The sequence below is a fragment of the Pezoporus flaviventris genome, unplaced genomic scaffold (genome assembly GCF_033815535.1).
Source record: "Pezoporus flaviventris isolate CSIRO_AGI_PZ_B2104156 unplaced genomic scaffold, CSIRO_AGI_Pfla_v1 ptg000020l, whole genome shotgun sequence".
Classification (NCBI taxonomy): Eukaryota; Metazoa; Chordata; class Aves; order Psittaciformes; family Psittacidae; genus Pezoporus; species Pezoporus flaviventris.
Window position 1 is genome coordinate 2,372,102 of NW_026892568.1, and position 18,943 is coordinate 2,391,044.

At 43.6% G+C, this 18,943-nt stretch overlaps 1 protein-coding gene across 1 annotated transcript in view; it reads left to right on the plus strand.

Moving 5' to 3' along the window:
- The first annotated feature begins 686 nt into the window (after positions 1–686).
- Positions 687–18,943, plus strand: part of PITPNC1 (phosphatidylinositol transfer protein cytoplasmic 1) — a 77,534-nt gene continuing 59,277 nt past the window's right edge. Inside the window, exon 1 of the mRNA XM_061455289.1 lies at positions 687–1,210. Within this exon, the coding sequence (XP_061311273.1) occupies positions 1,163–1,210 (48 nt within the window). The 5' untranslated portion in view covers positions 687–1,162. The remainder of the gene's footprint in view (positions 1,211–18,943) is intronic.

Consider the following 18,943-nt stretch of genomic DNA (forward strand, 5'->3'; position numbering starts at 1 on the left):
TGTGCTACCAAGTGGCAACTTCATACGGGGTAAATCCCTCTCGAAACCGCGGCCCCCACGCCCACTGCAACCCGGTGTAACTGAGCATCTGCCTACTCGGGGTCGGGGTGAGCCCTCCTGAAACGGCTCCGTTGTTCAGCGTGGGGGGGCGGCGCGTTTCCACCCAACTTTGTACGTGGCGTTCGAAAGTAAATAGGAACAAGGCGATAGGAGCACACGGGTTGTGCCTGCGCTGCAGATAACGCAGGGCTGACCGAAAGGGAAATGGGTGAGGCCTTCACATCCTGTGCCCCGGCTGCCCCGCCGCCGGTAACGAGAGGCGGCTGCGGAGTCCCGGGGCCCTGACGGGGCTCTCCCTGCCCCGCGTTGTGAGCGCTTTGCACGTTCGTTGTCCCCCGCAGGACCAAGCCTTCCCCCCCCCCCCCCCCCGCCCCGCATCGAGCCGGCTCCGCGTTGGGATCAACTGGGGCCGGGGCTTGTCCCGCTCCAGCGCTGCCTCCCCGGGGGCACCGCCGGGCGACACCCGGAGCTCCGCGGCCCGGCCGCGCCGCTCAAACCCGCCCCTCGCTGATGTCACCCGCCCCCCCGGGGCCGTTGTAGCCGCTCCGAGCCCGCGGCCACCGGATCGCTGCGCTGCCCCCCCCCCCCATCACCACCACCTCCGGCCCCCCGGGCACAGCGGGAGCCGCGTTCGAGCAGCGGGGGAAGGAGGCGTTCGAGCCGCCTTTGTCTCGGTAACCGGCGCCCGTCCTTCCTGCCGGCTGCGCCGGGGGGGGGGCTCAGTGGTTCCGCGGCCGCCCCAGGCATGCCGCGCCGGGGCTGCGGGAGGCGGCCGGTTGCGCACGCTTCCGACGGATGCCTCGGGCTGTAGCGGCGGCGTTTGGGGCGCGGGACTCGGCGGCGGCTGCCGGTGCGGGATTGCCGTGAGCGCGCTCTGGAAGAGGAGGAACTGGAAGGCAGGAGCAGCGGTGTTGGCTCTCCTCCGCCGGGGTCAGCCCTCCTGCATGGTCGCGTTACTGTCGTGTGGACGCATTGTCAAGCGCGCACCGAGAAAGGGACTCGCTTGTTCCCCCCCTCCCCGTGCTTGGTTTTCGTCGTGATCATCGTGCCGAAATAACCACTTTTCTCCCGGTTTGCTGGTCCGCACCGAGGCAGGGGGAATATGCTCATGAAGGAGTACCGGATCTGCATGCCTTTGACAGTTGAAGAGGTAAGCTCTGCCTCGGGGAACGGCTCTGACTTAGCGAGGGTCTTCTCCCTCCAGGCGAGTTGAGGCTGTGTTTGCTTTACTGAATCGTTCTTCGTGCGATGAACTTGGTCGGAGGTGGCTGGGCAGAGAGGAATGTTTTGGTTGGAAATGAAGGGAATTCCGCAGGAGCGAAGGTAACTGAAGTCCTCAAAGTGTTGGTTATGACGATTTTCCAGGCAGACTTTAGAGCCTTGCTCCTGTTTGCAAGGGAGCGCTTTGTGCTGAAATCCCCCATCTGATAACGCGCCCGTCCAAACCCAGATTCTAAAGATATCTTCACCTTTGCTTAAAATACCCTTGCAGTGGAACGTGGCCTGAAACTGCAGCACAGGTAGGGTAGGGAGGTGATAATTTGTTAGCAAAACTTTATCATTTAGAGAAGCAGCTGGAAGTCAGAGCGCTCTTTGTGACCGTTCCAAACTCCGAGTTAGGGTTCTGCTTATCTGCGAACACCCTGCCTGCTCTTTAACGAAGGCAGCAGTACCTGCATGCAGTGCCCGTGCTATGGGGTTACTGGTGCGTGTAAACCGTGGTTGTTTACAGGTGCGGATGTGAATGAGCTGGTCATTTCAGGTTGACAGCAGAAAGGTAGCGCTGCTCTGCTCAGCCCGCTTGCGCTGCGCCACCGGACGTGGCTGCTTTTGCGCGCACGCCCTACGCGAGCCGGCTGCGCGCCGCGCATCTTGCGCCTGAGCTGCGCGGAGTTTCTCTTCGGCGGGCGCCAGAGGGACCGCCAGGGGGCGCACTCCCCGCGGCCGCCAGAGGGCGCTCTTCCCCTCGGGGCAGCCCCGGGCCCCCTCGGCTCGGCTCGGCTCGGCTCGGTTCGGCTCTACTCGGGGCAGCGCAGCGCCCTTCTGGACCTGTCTCCCCCCGGGCAGTAACGAAACGCAGGGATTTCACCCATTAATTCAAGCGGGTTTTTGTTTAAGTAGAGCCTGCGGGTGTTCTCTGCACCGTTCTGGTTTGCTTCCTTTGCAGTGTGCCCGGAGGAGTCCTCGCAGTGTGACTGAGTGCTCGTCTCAATGGGCTTTTTGTCCCTGTCTGAAAATTTGGCAAATTAACGGTGTTCTCAACCTGCGAATTGGAACTGCCAAATATTTACTTGAAGCTGCTCCGGAAATCCCTTTTTCTGGGAGCAGGACCTAGCCCCACCGTGTACGTGTAGGTGAACAGGCACAGGTTTAATGTGTAGCTTTAATTAAGAACTTCCTAAATAACTTAACTAACAGAATAGTTAATTCTGTTATTTAATTGCAGCACACTGTGAGGGTGCTGAGGCGCTGGCACAGGGTGCCCAGAGGAGCTGTGGCTGCCCCATCCCTGGCAGTGTTGAAGGCCAGGTTGGACACAGGGGCCTGGAGCAAGCTGCTCCAGTGGAAGGTGTCCCTCCCGACACAAACTATTCTGTTTCCCAGCCAAGTTCCATAGCATGCTGTGATGCTGGCTGGCATTATTCTTTCAGTGCATCGTTTCATGTGTTTATTGTGTTGTCCTAATGCAGACAACGTTTTAGCCAAGCCAGTTCCTGATGTCCTCAGACTACCACGCTCAGTTAACAACGGTTCGTTACCTTATCAGAAGGGAGCAGATCTGATTTCTTTTGGAAAATTATTGTTAAACAAGATTTCCAGGTACAGAAAAGGCCACACACCCCCCCCAATGGGAGTGTTTGATGCATGATGGGGTCTTTTATTCCCTACAATGCAACAGAATTAGCCAAGATACTCATGCGTCTTGTAGGTTCTCTCATGTTGAATTATCCATTATTTAGTCCAAGATCTGCAGCTGAGATGTCTTGAACCTAGAACATATCTGATATTTAGCATGAATTTCATTATAAGTATAAAATGAGCTAGGACAATAATGTGCAATTGGCAGGTATCTTATTTTTGTTATAGTGATTTACATACTAAATAAAGTCCCAAACTGTATTTCTCTTGGTGTTCATCTTTGTGACATCTCCTACAGTCTATGAAGGTGGTGTTATTTGATTTTTACCCTTAGTTGCACATTAACTACCAATAATGCATGGTATTTTGGGCATCTCTGTAGGCTAAGGTGATGCTCTATGCAGCCCTTGGGAGAACATCATGCAGTAATGCTCACCCTTTAAAAAACAAGAGCACTTTGGTTCTAAGACGCCCAAACTGCCTTCTACGAGGTGCTAAGTCCCTGTAGCTCAATGGGCTTTGTTGGAAATGCAATTTGCAGAGGATGTGCAGTTCTTCACGGGATTGGGACGTTGGGCTCTGCTCTACAGCGGCACTTGGGTACCTAATGCGCATTGATGTTTCTGGGGCTTGAGCACCGAAGTGTTTGCAAGGCTGTAGGTTTCAATGGGTATGTGGAAAACGCTGTTATTTCTGACACAGCTGCATGGCTTCTCTTTTTGTGCTGCGTTTCTCACTCTTGACTTTACAGCTCTGCTTTTTGCACTGTTTGGAAGTTCTGGCTTTCGGCCTGTGCACTTCATACGCACATTCAGAAGCATTTCCATGAGCAGTTTCCTTGTTTAGCACTGACTTGCTGGTTAGCCACATGTGGAAGTCTCACAGCATGAAGGAGGAAGAATTCCATCTTTACCCAGCGGTGTGTTGTCATTGAAACTCCAGTGGCTTCCCATGCCATTCCTGTGAAGGTAATCGGTACAGGAGGCAAAAGGGAGTGTGAACTGTGCCAGCCAAGCACGTGCACCCCATCTTCTGTAGTCAGATTCTGTGTGTAATGTGGGCAAATGTGCATCAAAACGTTGTGTAATGGCCAGTTGGGTAACAAGGAGTCATGACTCTGTGTAAATACACACATGCACAGTACAGCAATTGGCACTGTGCTGGTTGGCAGCTATGACCTTAACTTGTCTCTGGAGAAGAGTAAGAAGCAGATAGGTGTCACAGCAGCCCTGCCTCCAGGTTGGAAGGGTTTCTGGCAGGGTGGTGGATAGGAGATTCTGCAGAGCTGGTCTTCATGAGCTGCAGCAGATCCTGTTCTTGAGGCATGCTTTCGTTGATCCCCTTAGCAGATAAGAAACTCCAGTATTGATGGGAGCTGTGTTTCATACCTGTCAGCGTGGAGCCCAAATGCTTTCTTGCAAATAAAACACTTCCTGAGATACGCTGATTGCTGCAGACTGAGCTGTTCTTGTGCCTTTTGAGCTAGGATACAGCAGTGAGAGGTGCCTCTTTGTTCCCGTTCCATAGGCGCCAGGGAAGACAGGCTGTTCCAAGAGTGCTTGCTGTGGCACCACACCAGGGTTCTTATTCGAGGCTGAGGCAAACTCATTAAAGTGAGTTTTTATTGGCAGTTATTTAGGGCTGTTACATATATATTGTTGCAAACTGCCTGCTCAGCTTGAAAATTATGTAAGAAAGGAAATACCATGTTCATTTCTAAACAAAATAGTACCAACAGCTCTATTAGGTCAGAATATAGCGGTTGGTTGACAAAGCCAATCCGATTCCCAGTTAGAAGTTCATTCTTTATCTCATTTGCGGTACTTCTGGGAAACATGCACGCAAATGCAGTCCTTTTCTTAGCACTGAGACCTCACAAAAGCCATTTCTTCCAGTTATTCCATAGAGCAAGTAAAATCTGGTGCAGTCATTGCTTAGGATATGTTACCAGCCCTCATCCCAGCTGCAATCAGCAGTTGAGTTTGCTTCTTGGTTATTTTTTCCCTTGCGTTTTCATGTGTTAATTCATTCTTACAAATAGTTTGTTCCATCATATCAGAGAACATGACAATGGGCTGCATTGTGGTGGTTTAAATATCATCAGTTAAAACCCACATTCCTAAAAAAGGGGAAAGAACACCAAGCAATTGAAAAGAGCAGAGAAGCTAAAGAACGCTCAGCCTTGAGTCTCATTGCAAGCCGTAATTCCAGAGGAAGGATTGCAGGGCTTTTATCTGAAAATGAAAACCAAACCTGATAGCTTAGCATGGCACTGAACTTGTAGTTTGGAAGAGGCAAAGCACATTCAAGTTTGATTTGTGTGGGAAGTGATTATTCTGTAGGGGAATGGGTGGAAAGACAGTTTTGCTGGATCCTGTTGAGAATGGAGCTATTGCTGTAAGATGCTAATAAAGATGTGAAGTTAGGTTGGGTATATTTAAAAGCCGAATATCAATACAGCAGTCATCATAGGGTTTTTTTTCCTTGGAAACAGGGATGTCCGTTAGCATTTATTTCTGTTAGTTCTGAACTATGTGTGTGTGGCCAGACCTGCAGTCCAAACAGGTTTTCCTTTGTTCTTTATTTCAACTGAGAGTGTCTCTGCTGAAGCCAGGGGGATTGCTCCTGTTCTCGGCTATAGATGAAAGCTGGGTTTGATCTGTGGGGAGCACTGCCTGCATGAGGTGTGTAGGAACAGCTGTATTGTCATGAATACAAACAAGCAGAGACCTGCAGAAGGGCTGTGAACGTGGATCATGAGTTTTCAACACGAACAACTTCTGCATTTAGAGGTGTTGTGCCTGTTCCTTTATCGAAAGGGCCATTGTTTAGCTCTTGGTTTGGACATTATCAGTTCTGCCAGGGTGGATTCTGTCCATAAATGATTTCAACAACATATGTGTGAACACTGTTTGCATTCTTCGCATCTTGTGTACATTTCTTCTTTAAAAGGTGTCATAGTCTACTGTTTTGTGTACAAAGGGCACTTGTTATAACACGTTTTATTCAGGCAGATTGGAAAGTCAATGAAAGCATTTGAGAAAGTGTTTTTATACCCTGAAAGTTAGCAGGTGTTGTGATATTTAGACATAACTATATGTACGTAGAACAGAAAAGCCTTTAGTAGGGTATAAAGCGTAAAATACCCTTTTTCCCCCTAAACTACAGTTGTCTATTGCAGGACAAACTGCGTCTACTCATCTTGCAGTTAATACAGATAGATTAAATAATGATTGATTATGGATGCTGTTCTCATTTCCCACCTATAATCACAGAACATATTTTCAGGAATATGGGAATGTGTGGAACATTCGAAAAAGCAATATGTTGGTTGTAAGCAGGAGGGCTATCAGCAAACATAAGGGGAAGTCAGCTTTTCAAATTGAATTAAATGGGATTAGTTACAAATAAAATGCTAACTGGACCATGCCATGGCCATGAGCTCTGCAGAAAAAGTTTCTCTGGTAGCTTAGGGTTGAAGTTGTCCAGCAAAAATGGAGCCTTATTGTGCAACTGAAACTATTCAATAGCTATAATGCATCTTTGGTTTTACACTTATTCCTTTACAAGATAATAAAGTGCTATGAAAAGTAAAGGCCATTTTACTTGGTTAATCATTCTTTCTGGATATACCTTATGAGAACCTCGCCAGCCTTGCCTTCTTTTTGCAGTTAATACGGGGGGTACTGCTAGAGTTGTTTGAGGACTACTCAGAGTTAATTATTGATCTGGAAAAGCTCCTTACACCATTAGGGGCATCCCTTTACCCTTCAAAAGAAATCGTTGTGTAAGACTCTTGTTAGCGAACAGATCCGATCTGGTCTTTGTGGGCGGTCATGTCTGCTGGCATCACAAGACCTTTGCTACATGCAGCATGACCTTAAAGCTTATGGATTGGGAAGACTCATTATAATGATATAAGAGACAAACTAGGAGAGGGAAAGCATCAGAAGTGAAGTTTTAGTACCAAATAAGAACAGCTATTTTAGTCTTTCAGTGCACAACCTACTTGTAAGAATGAACAGAAGAAAGTGAGAGCTGTGTTTTACCACGGGAAGAAAATAAGTACCTTCCTTTAGCCTGACCTTCCTGTACTCATTGTAGTCACCTAGAGAGCTATAAAAGCAAAGCAGTACAGATGTCAGCTCTTCATTGCACACCACTGCAAATAGACGATCAAAAATACCCCATTTTCTTCTTTACTCCCATTTACACATTTCAATGCAGCTCTGTGAAAGAAACAAGACAACCTTTGTGCTTCAAGTTTTGGGGTAAATCATTAAAAAAACTTCTCAGTGGAAAGGCTTAGATATTATCTAAGGAACTCCAGACTGACATAGATGTCTCTTCATCTCTCTTGGCCTGTCTCTCCATGTCAACGCTTATTTTCTCCAAGGTGTGTGTATATTTATGTAAACTAATACTACACATTTGCTTTGAAGTCTTTGTTGGCAAAATATAAGGCCCAGGTTTGCATTTCCCGCATAAGAAAATGCAGCTTGTCAGTAGTTCAGGGCATTTTCTAGCTACAGCACTCTACAGAGCTTTAATGCTGTCAAGAACTCCGTGGAGTGTGTTTGCCTTGAAAGCACAATGTAGGTTCAGAAACAAAAGAACAGGGAGAGGAAGGCACAGAATGTCAATACTGGCTCATAAAACAGTGCTTTCTGGGGTTTTATTTTTGGGATGAACTTTGGGTTGCTGAGAGCATGCAGGTCATGTAGGAGCTGATGGGAACGTTAAATGATCAGCCCTATTGAAACTGTGGCCAACTGTTTATGTAGCTGGTAGTGGATACAGATGTCTATGTTAGCACCTTGAAGCCTGATAACTCTGATATGTCAAATACATTTTCCCTTAGTCCAACCTGTTTAATTTCTTCATCTGTCTAATTGTAAGGTTAGGAATAATATAATTATACTAATTTTCATGTGCTTTTTGCCTGACTACACGTGCTAAGGAAAGATATTAGGTGATTTGTAGAATAATAGAATGGTTAGGACCTTAAGATCATCTAGTTCCAACTCTAATCCTTAACATATATAAGGCCCTTTAGCTTATAGGAAGGTAAATATTTCTGTAATAGCTATAGAAGGTTAAAAATGATGTTTTCCTTCATGAGTATTCAGTTGATAGGCATTTGTATTGTTAAAATCTGTTAGAAGTCATATTCTTTTATACAAAAGTCTGCCTAGTCAGGTAATGGAACACCCATAGTGTATAACAGTGATTCATTCACAATATTCTTTGTGACTAGTGAGCTGACAAATATGTTCCCCAGGCTGTCCTTATAGAACCCAGTCACTTGTGGATGCTGAAATACAAGCAGGCTTTCCATTTTGAACGTCTAACTGAACACACAAGCGGCCATTAAATACTATAAGGGAGGAGATAGATATACACATGCAAACAATTAAAAGATACTCATTTATTGTGGGTGAGGAATAATGCTTTGCAGTCTTGCTCATGGAAAACTGATTTGTCATTTAAAATGATGATTTTTTTTTCTTTTTCCCCAAATCATTATAATTTTCCCTATATTCCATCCTTATCTCCTTTGGTTCATGGAGCATCTGTCATGGTGAAGTATATTTTGTAAGGCTCAATACCTAAATAAAACAAATAGTGACATTTCATGCAGATTTGCAGTGATAGCTCTCCAGTGCAGCCTGAAGAGCTTTGTGTAGGCACATTGTAGGCATATTTAAGTGACATTACCAGTGTGCATGTTGTCAGAGAGCAAGGAGATAGGTGCTGCCCGGGATTAGTGACTAGGTTTAGAAAGGACTGAAGACAAGGTGATTTAGATATCAAGTTGTGTTAACAGATGGGTTTACAGTCTGTAGGTGGGGGAAACTAGGCTTGAACTTGGCCTGTGTTTATATATGATGCTTTTAGTCTGCCTTGATCTTGTTTCTCTCCTCATTTTGTCGTTTCTTCCCAATTTTGGTTAGAAGTGATCAGCCAATTTGGAATCCTTGGATATGTATTAAAATGCTATTTTTATTTTTATAAAGCGTAATCATAGAATCATAGAATAGTTAGGGTTGGAAAGGACCTTAAGACCATCCAGTTCCAACCCCCCTGCCATGGGCAGGGACACCTCACACTAAACCATCTCACCCAAGGCCTTGTCCAACCTGGTCTTAAACACTGCCAGGGATGGAGCATTCACAACCTCCCTGGGCAACCCATTCCAGTGCCTCACCACCCTAACAGGAAAGAATTTCCTCCTTAGATCCAACCTGTTACACCTTGTCCTATCACTACAGTCCCTAATGAAGAGTCCCTCTCCAGCATCCCTATAGCCCCCCTTCAGATACTGGAAGGCTGCTATGAGGTCTCCACGCAGCTTCTCTTCTCCAGGCTGAACAGCCCCAACTTCCTCAGCCTGTCTTCATACAGGAGATGCTCCAGCCCCTGATCATCCTCGTGGCCTCCTCTGGACTCGTTCCAACAGTTCCATGTCCTTTTTATGTTGAGGACACCAGAACTGCACACAATGCTCCAGGTGAGGTCTCACAAGAGCAGAGCAGAGGGGCAGGATCACCTCCTTCGACCTGCAGGTCACGCTCCTTTTGATGCAGCCCAGGATACGGTTGGTTTCTGGGCTGCAGGTGCACACTGAAGCCGGCTCATGTTCATTTTCTCATCAACCAACACCCCCAAGTCCTTCTCCACAGGGCTGCTCTGAATCTCTTCTTTACCCAACCTGTAGCTGTGCCTGGGATTGCTCTGACCCAGGTGTAGGACCTTGCACTTGGCATGGTTAAACCTCATGAGATTGGCATCAGCCCACCTCAAGGTCCCTCTGGATGGCATTCCTTCCCTCCAGCGTATCAACCAAACCACACAGCTGTAGGAATGATATTTTCATGGCTTTTCTTGGAAAAAAAAGAAGGGTATCTTCCCTCTTTTTCCTATTTGTGCTCAGCAAAGGCTGGAGCAGTTTTGGATTCTGTTAGTTCTGTACTTTCACAGTTCTGAAGCTGGTTTTACAGGCGCGCTCCTGGCTTTGTGTGTGCTTCGCTTGCGCACATGCTTAATTTAAAGCACAAGCAGCACATTGCTATGAGTCACGTGCAGAAATGTTTGTAGACTGGGTTTGCTAAAAACCCGTTCATGTGCTCTCCAGAAAAATCCCGGTCTCTGTTTAGGGGTTTTTACGTGTCTGTTCTGAGATTAGTCTTGCCTAAGTGATTTAGGAATACTTAAGCTCTGTGGGAATGCTGAGTGTGCCTTCTTTTCCATTTCATCCCCCTGAATGTCACATTGGGTTCAATGTATTGCTCCATTAATGACTATGTTTGAATTTCTTTCAGTAAAAATATTATTGTAATGCATGGCAAAATAATTATGTGCTAATGACACTTCAGTGTAACACATACTGTTGCTCAATTACTTGATTAACAATCAGTCACTGATGACAGTCAGAAACACAACTAATTGTGGAATGTATTTGCAGAGTTTGGTCTCATTTTCTGTACGAGTTACTAAAAAATATCAAGATAACCTTTTGTGTTCATGTCACCAAGGTATGTGAAAGGTTACCAAATCCCGCAGTCCACTCTGAAACAAAACCATGTATTTATCAGATGAAGACAAAGGTAATTCTGTTGAGAAGCATGAAGTTCTTACACATGCCAAGCTTGTATTTCTCCTGATTAAATACAGATGGTCCTATTTAAGCGGCCTCACTTGTAAGGCCCATTGAATATACTGGTCCTAGTATGTATAATCTTATCTTCTGAATGATGCTTGACAGATTTATCCAGCTATTTATCTGCCGTTGTCAGGTTTTCTTTGAAAGTGCCCATTAGCTGACCTTTAAGTAGTATTTTCATTTAATAAATGGTTTGTGCAGTGACTTGAAATAAGCTGAATGAAACATCTGACTTACACATGATTCACTCTGCAGTAACCTGCCTGCTTCTGTTCTCACACAGGCTTGATCTAAAGCCTTTAAATCTTACTTCAATGGACCGGGTTTTGTTTTGCTTCACTCTCTGTGAAAGGAAAGTCATTCAGTGGAATTTAGACCGCAATAATACCAATGAGTTCTGCTGCTGATGTCAGAGAGGCCGAGATGTCACCAAATATGTATGACAAAACCCAGCATATTTTTAGAAGAGAAACATTGGGAATTTAAATTCCATTTTAGTCGCACAATGCGGATCTGAAATCATTCCATTGACCTCAGTAGATCCATTCCAGATTTCTATCGGTCTCATCAGAAGTAGACTTTAACCAATGGCTGTAAACCAGAAGAAAATGTAGATGTTTCAAATCTCTTGTTCTTAACAAGAAAGAAACCAAGCTGACGTCTCTCAATCGTTCGCCCTCTTGCCTGACCTAAAAGACGTTTTCACACGGTTAGATCAAGCCCCAGGTTTGTGTCAAACTCACGCTAACGCCTTTAAGCCTACATAGAATTGTACAATTGCTGTCCTCAGACTTGGCAGTAAGCTCTTCACGCTCGGTTTTCAGTCCTAACTCTGTAGAAACTCGGATTCTCTGGTCTTTCTCCCATTTTTGAGTCCTTGGTCGTACTCCCAAAGAAGAAAGCCTGGCCAACCCCAGCAGGCGCCCGGCCAGCTGGCAGAAAGCTGCTGCTCTGAACAAGAGCCTGCTGCTCCTGCTCGGCCTCAGTCTTGCAGAGGATAAGGAACTGTACAGCACACTGAAACAATTGATAATTCAGGACCCTGCTGAGTGCGGAGCTCAGGCTTGAATCTCCCTATTCCCTCAGTTACCATGGATCTCTGCGCCCAGACTGAAGTGAAAGAGAGCACCGAGTTCCGAAAGCTCTCAAACGTTTTAGAGGGTTGCTAAGTTTATTTGCATTTCCAAATGTTTGCTGCTCTGTTAAGCCCAAGGGGGTTTGTTTGGTTTGTCTTTATGTCCCTGTTTTTCTTTTCCTTTTTTTCACCACAGGGATGATTCAGTATAAAAATGTGTTCTATGTAATATGGAGACTCATACATTTGGGATAGGTTGGGTTTGAGGGTTTTTTTCCCCATCAGCTTCAATGGAAGCAGAATAATCCCTACTACAGGGATTATTTCTTTCTTGTTATTAGTTTTCCACTGGTTTGCTCTAGCTGATTTTCTCCACTATCTCTGCTGTTTTCATGTCTGCACATGAACTCAGTCAAGTGATGCCCAACTTCCAAATCTATTCCAAGTGGGTTTGAGATGAGGCAAACAGCATTTTAGTGGAAATGTTATGTCATAGTTACAAATGCCTATGGATTAGTTAGTTTATTTCCAGGACCTCATGGGCTATACATTGCTATTTATAATTTAACTTTCTCAAGCAGCCACCACTGTGTTTATGTTACCATGGTGTTACTTGCCATACTTGAGGGTGGATAGTAAATGCTATAATTGAAAATAGATACTCCCACTGAAATAAGCCTAACAGGTGGTTATGTTTGTATTTAATCGTGCTGTGAGAATGGTACAAGTTAAATGTGGATGCCTCTGACCCTGCCATTTCACTAGGACATTTTCAGACATGCCAGCTGGCCTTTAGTGGCCAGAACTGGAGTAAACAACATGAGCGATTTGTCTTGTGACAGTCCAAGGAATGGCAGTGGCCATCAATGAGTATCCTCTGCTTCAGACTTTAGAAAGAGAATGTTCTTATGTGGGGCAAGAGGAGATGCTGTGGTGCAGGGGGAGGACTGTATCTCATCTTTCTTCTGCAGACCATAGTCTGTGTAAAGCTGCAGCTCCTCAAGAGCATTTGAGGAACAGCAATTGCTGTTTCCTTATGATTTCCTCATATTAACCCCCTTACCTCATCTCATCTCTTAGTTTCCTTCAGTTATACACCATAAGGAGTTGCACATCTGTTTTGAGGTCTGCCCTATCTTAATATTATGTGGCTTAGTTTGACGTTAGCTTACACCTACCTTCCTGGTGCTGGCAACACACATCCTACTGGCAGAGCTGTTCAAACCGTCCCCCTCTCACAACCATAAGAATAGCTTTAGATTCAATTTTGTCAACTCCCATAAAACCAGTTAAATGTGGTTTATATATATATATAACCAGTTAAATGTTATAAATAATACATATATAAACATATATAAACCATTTTTTTAATATATAATACTTAAATCACATAATTTATTTATTTTATATATGAATACGTATTTTTCCATTCTTCAAAGTAAAAGGATGGAAACAGGGGTATTATTCTGAATTCTTCCAAATATTTAGGGAGGAAAAAAAGGATTGTAGATTTTTCTCTCAGAAATATTCTAGAAAGTGAAGTGAAAAATAACTAATTCAAAATAGCAGGATTGTTTCACACTGACTTACTGCACAAAGTCATATGCCCAAGAGTATTAGGTAACCAAGTACAAACACTTCAGTCAGGATAGTATGATTATTAGCAAAGGCATTTGTAAAATACATTTTAATAGAACCATGCAAAAGATGCCTGATTGGTGCCATTGTATGAACAGCAAAGTGCAGAGCAGAGATTCTTGCATGAGTTTTGCACAGCAGTCTCCTTTTGAGGATTGTTGTACCCTTTTCAGAGGTAGCTGCCAGAGTTCCATCTTTATTCTGTTTTGTATCAACCAAAGGCTGATTGGCTCCTCCAGTTTTTCTTATAGCTGTAGGATACCCAATTAATTTGCAGCAGCAGCAGATGTTGTGTGCCTACAGAGATTTTTCTCTTGAACTCAGTGCAAGGTTGTTTCTCAGTTTTCCTTTTGCATTTTGCCCAATGAATAAAGCAAAGCCAGAAAACCCCAGCACAGTGGTTCTAGAAGGCGGTATGATTTGTCAGGGTTTGGTTTCAAGCTGGTTTGCATTGGCTTGAAATCTTTGTGATATTTAAACCAGTATCACGTCCTGTGTACACAGGAGCAAGAGTCAGAGTTTACGTCTTAAAGAGTTTTCCAAGGAGGTCCTTAAGGCCTTTTACAAGCTTCTGGCAATTGCATTCCTGTCCACAGGTTGTTGTACTTCACGTGTTTGGTTGCAGACCTTTTCCACATGATTTGGGAGTTAGACCTGCAGATTAAGTGAGCTACTTCAGCTTTCCAGGCTTACCTTATAGGTAGCAATTGAGTGACTTTATTATTGCAGAGAAGCTGAGGACATTCCCCAGGGCCACTGAGAAACTCCCATGTAACAGTAAGCGTGCAGTAAAGGACTAGTCTTGAAAGTATTCATGCATATTTAATGGTAAGGAAGAAAGATCCAGGTTCAGCCTTGCAGTCAGTCCAAACCTCTGACAAGAACAAGGAGTTAAGAAAAAAGGCACCAAGTTTGCAACATGTTCTTGATCAAATTTAAAACTGAGTTTCTGAAGGTGGTGAATATAGATGAGAAGCTCGTGTCTGTTGAGAATTGTGCCATAGATCCATGCATCCAAATGGAAGTTTGCCATTATGCTTGGGTGTTTTGCTGCCCATGTCTCTGTATAGCTGTAGGATCTCTGCTTTCTTTTGGTGCTGAAACTGAGTTTGAAAGGCCCAGAATCCTTGTGTAAACCTGTAATGCCCTGGAGCTGCCTAAGTCTTAACTAAAATAGACTGTTGACAACTAGCATTTCCAACCAGTATAACCCACATGGATACAAGAGTAGGAGGCTTGAGTCAAACTGGTGTTTTGGCAAAGTCTTCAGCAGTTACAGACCAGAATGTTGTCTCGATGTTTATGAGATTTGCCATTGTGTTCTACCAAGCTTCATCCTGTTGAGTTTATATCTGGTTATTTCATGCTCTGCTTTAGCAGTTATCTATTAATATTCATTCTTAACAGTCACGATTCTGTGTGTGAAATTGTAGCCTGAATTTTTGTGTTAGTGTTGATAGGTGGTTCCTGTTGTTGTCCTGAGCGTTCACATCTCTGGTATCTTCCCTCTTAGCTCCAGGTTAGACAATGCAGTGCAAATGCTCCAGGACTTTTGGACTAAACCAAGATTTAACCCATTTTGTCAGCTAAAAGAAAGAAAGTGAAACATGAGAGAAGAAGGATGTATACAGGAGGCATTTCTCAGAAAAAGGAACTGAATAAACAACAAGGATGTATAGCAATAGGCAGAATTAACTTGCTCCATCAGGTGACAGTTGAAAGCATTTTCCATTTCGCTGCAACTGGAACAAGAAGACAGCTATGTAGGAAAAGAAGCAGACTCACTGAATAATGAAAGCTTTGCCATTCTTTAAATATTTTGTCACGTAATCACCGACATGCAAATTTCAGAGCTGCCAGGGTATGGTTTTGCCTTTCTTATTTTGCAAACCCTTATTTTTCTTCTGCGCTTCTGACACCTTCCAGTCAAGAGTTCCAAAGGAAAAGGGCTTTCTTTCCAGTTCATCTACAGAACAGTTTATCACCCTCTGATTTCTGAGTGCAAAGGATTTGCATATGTCAGCTTTAAACATGCACTTGTTTGGCAGCACAGTGAACTTTGCAAGTTGACATATAAAGTTAGCCTCAGTAAGTCAGCTGAAGGTTTGTTCCCTACTGTCCTTTCTATACCAGATTAGTGCACTGTATGTGCTTACGCTATTCTAGAAAGCAGGGAAAGACAAAAGCTATCAACATTTAAAAGGTGTGGAGCATCTGTTTTGCTTTTTGACCATGTCCCATACCTGCAGATTGATACTAGCTGAAAACTACTTTTCTTAGGGTTCAAAAATCAAATATTTCTTCGTATTTTGCATTTCCGATGAGATGAAAGGTTCAGAACTGGTGAAGAGTTACCAGGTTTGTCCCTGTTAAACCTTCAGCATTTTTTGATAAATCCCCAAAATATATGACTGTTCTGTGAATCATTTCTTGACAAGAAGCACTGCTTCAGTCAGTCTGTCTAATGAAGTTGCTGAGGAGGTTCACGTTGGGGAGTTGCTGTCAGGCAAGTGCGAAGACTTGTGGGTGACATAAAGCCGTTCTAACATACTAAGTATGGGATCTTTTTCAGGCAAGCTCTGAACAACTTTACAAATTACTCATTACCTTAAGGTGGGATGGCACTGGTGGTGTGTGCCATTATCAAGAATGAGAAATAACTAGCCCAAGATGGAATGCTCGTGTACTGTGTTCCTAAGGAAAATGGGAGGTCTTGTTTCCTCTGGGTCACCCTTTTGAGATGTTACTCTGTGATTTCACACTGTTAAGTCTTGTGTCCCTAGCAGTACATCTATATGTTTCCTAAAGTAGAAGCAATAGCTGCATGATATGTACTAAGAAGTGGTAAACTGTGGGCTGTGTGGTTCCTCTGTCTGTTGAAAACCATGGTGAAGCCTAAATTTGCATCTCTGAATTCTTCCATCTGTCATGCACTGAGGTGACCCTGTGGTGAATTAGGGCTGAAGAATGTTAAGCTGGTGTTCCAGGTGTCCATTGCCACTGGGGTCAAGGAGATAAAGTTACTCATCTTTTCATCTAATCAGGAGTTGCTCCCTGAGCATCACAGGCTGCAAGTGATCACTGTAACTCTGTATCCTCTCTGCTCGATGTTCTCTCCTTTGTTCTCTTTGTACTCTCTATAATAGGCCTCCCACTCCCTCGTTTAAATCCTTTTTGTAGGAGGTTAATTACAAAAATGTAGCTTTCCATCCTTGTTGGGTTCAAGTCATCACTTGTTCCTTTTATATATTGCTCACTGGGGATTTGTTTTTTTTTAGTAAGTTGTGGATGAATGTGCTGCCACCATTAATGAGTGTATTGAACACTTGGAGACCTGTGCACGTTCCTCTGGGACTCCACCGGTGTCCTCCAGTGATAAAAGTCACCTGTCTGTTTATTTTACCTTTTATTATATCTTTTAAAGAATGGTTTATCCTTCTGAGGACCTTTCTGCTTATCTCATGGCAAATACGTTTCTTTTAGAATATCTGCAGAGTGACCTTGGCAAAATGGGCTTTTGATACCGAATTGGCCCATATCAGGTAGGTCTCTTGTGTCTGCACTACCCATTGGCCCCTTCAGAGACAGATTAAGAAATGACTTCTCTTCACTAGAGCTGTGTTAACATTTCCCTCTATATTTATACATCCAAGCTGTGCTATTCACACTTTTCTTTTTTCCCCTTGAGTAATAGGAATCGCCCTCATCCGCTCTTTCACAGCTTTCTGTTCAATCCATTGAATTGATGACAGCAAATAAAAAGCATATGAAAAGCAAATTAATACAACTCCTGTCCTACTGGGTGAAAGTACAGAGTTTTTACTTACTGCCAACACAATATATTGAATTAATTATGAGTGCAAAGAGACAGAATTCCAATTAGAATTACCAGCTGATACTTCTTTTTAGCATGGGTATCTGCTGCATTCAAGCACAAAACTTTGGGAGAGGATTCTCTTTTTAATACATATTGATTGAAATCATTGACTGTTTAGGGACTGCTGCTTGAGGGAACCAGGGGTAGCAATAATGCTAACAACTAGAATTTCAGGGCGTTTATTAATCTTTTTGGCAGTGGTGTACAACAGTATTTCCTATATTAGAAGTTGTTTTGCCAAGTGCTGGCTGGCAGTATGTCATGTTCCTTAGTTTCCATTTGGAGCTGAATACTCTTCTGATCATTTTATCTCTGAAAGGAATTAACATTTGCTTTATTTTAGCTACTAGCTCCTGTAGGATGCATATCATTTAAACTAATAGGGTACTGTGTTATGAGGCATGATTCTCTTGTTTATCCAGGCTTTGTTATTGCCAGTAGCAAACACTGTTCTGCTGCCATTCCATCACCACGCTCCTAGTTCATGCCCAGTGCACACAGAATTGGCAGTCTTGAAAACAGAGATAAATTTCCATGTCCATGTTTAACTTTGATTTGCTCTTACACTTTTGCTCTAACCTCCTCCCACTGACTGTAAATCAGTAAGTGAAAAGCACACCATGTAGACTATCTGCAGCCAAGCGTTTGATATGGTTGTAATTAATTGACAGCATTCGTATAGTGTGCTGATAAGTGAGATTAGTGCCCTTTATCAAGTCCACTTGCACTCACAGTGAAGTCAGTGGGAGTTTCCCTTGTTTTGTATTAAGAATACAAAAATAGAATCCTGAGAGAACTCACTGAATGAGGAGCTGTGTGTGAAACACAAGACAAATTCTGTACGGAACTGCACTCTGCAGAATTCCATTTGCTTTAGGTAAAGTAGGAGACACTCAGTAACTTATCTGTCCGCAGGCTTGTGAGTTTTGAATTAAAGATTTACCTCAATTGTGGTGTCATCAGATTGTAATAATACATTAAACACATTTGTAATATAATTAATGGACCGAGTTAATACCAACTATGTTAAAAATGATAACGAAGACAGGTAGGTTTGTAGTAGGAAGGTACTAACTTGAAAATGAACTTTCTAAGGTAAGATCTAACATAGAAAGAAAGTAGTATTTCTGTCACCTACTGTCATGTCAAAATCTTGTGGCCTTGGAAAACCAAACAAGTCACTGCAGAACATGCTCTGACATATTGCATCTTTCACCCTTACACAGGAGGTGTATCTCTCAGGTATAATGGTCAGAAGGAAGCAGGATCAGGAAAACCAAGAGCACATAATGAAATGGTGATGGCAGCATAATAGCTGCCCAGCATTTGAACAGCGCATTAAATTTGCATTAAGAAGATATACTTTTAGGTTACACATATTTATATTTAGTTCCTGGAATGCCGAAGAGCTCCCTGTTACTATTTGTATAACACAATGCCAGAAAAAAATCACACCTAGTTTCATGATTCAAGCAAGTGCTCTTTGTCTTCCCCTCCCACCGAGTACTACAAGTCATTTTTCATGACATTCACGTTTGTGTGTTCTTTAACTCTCTTCTATCAGAGGCCCCATTATGTTTGAAAATTCAAACAGTAGGGACTGTTATCGAGATTGTGGAACATAGGATTTGAGAAATGGCATACAATACGGCACAGGTTGAAGCAGATTTTTGTCTGGTCAATAGACTTCTAGGAGAGATGAGCCTCGCTTGGTAAACACTAATATATTTTTCTGGCACTTACTACTTTGCTGCCTCACCTTCTTTACCAA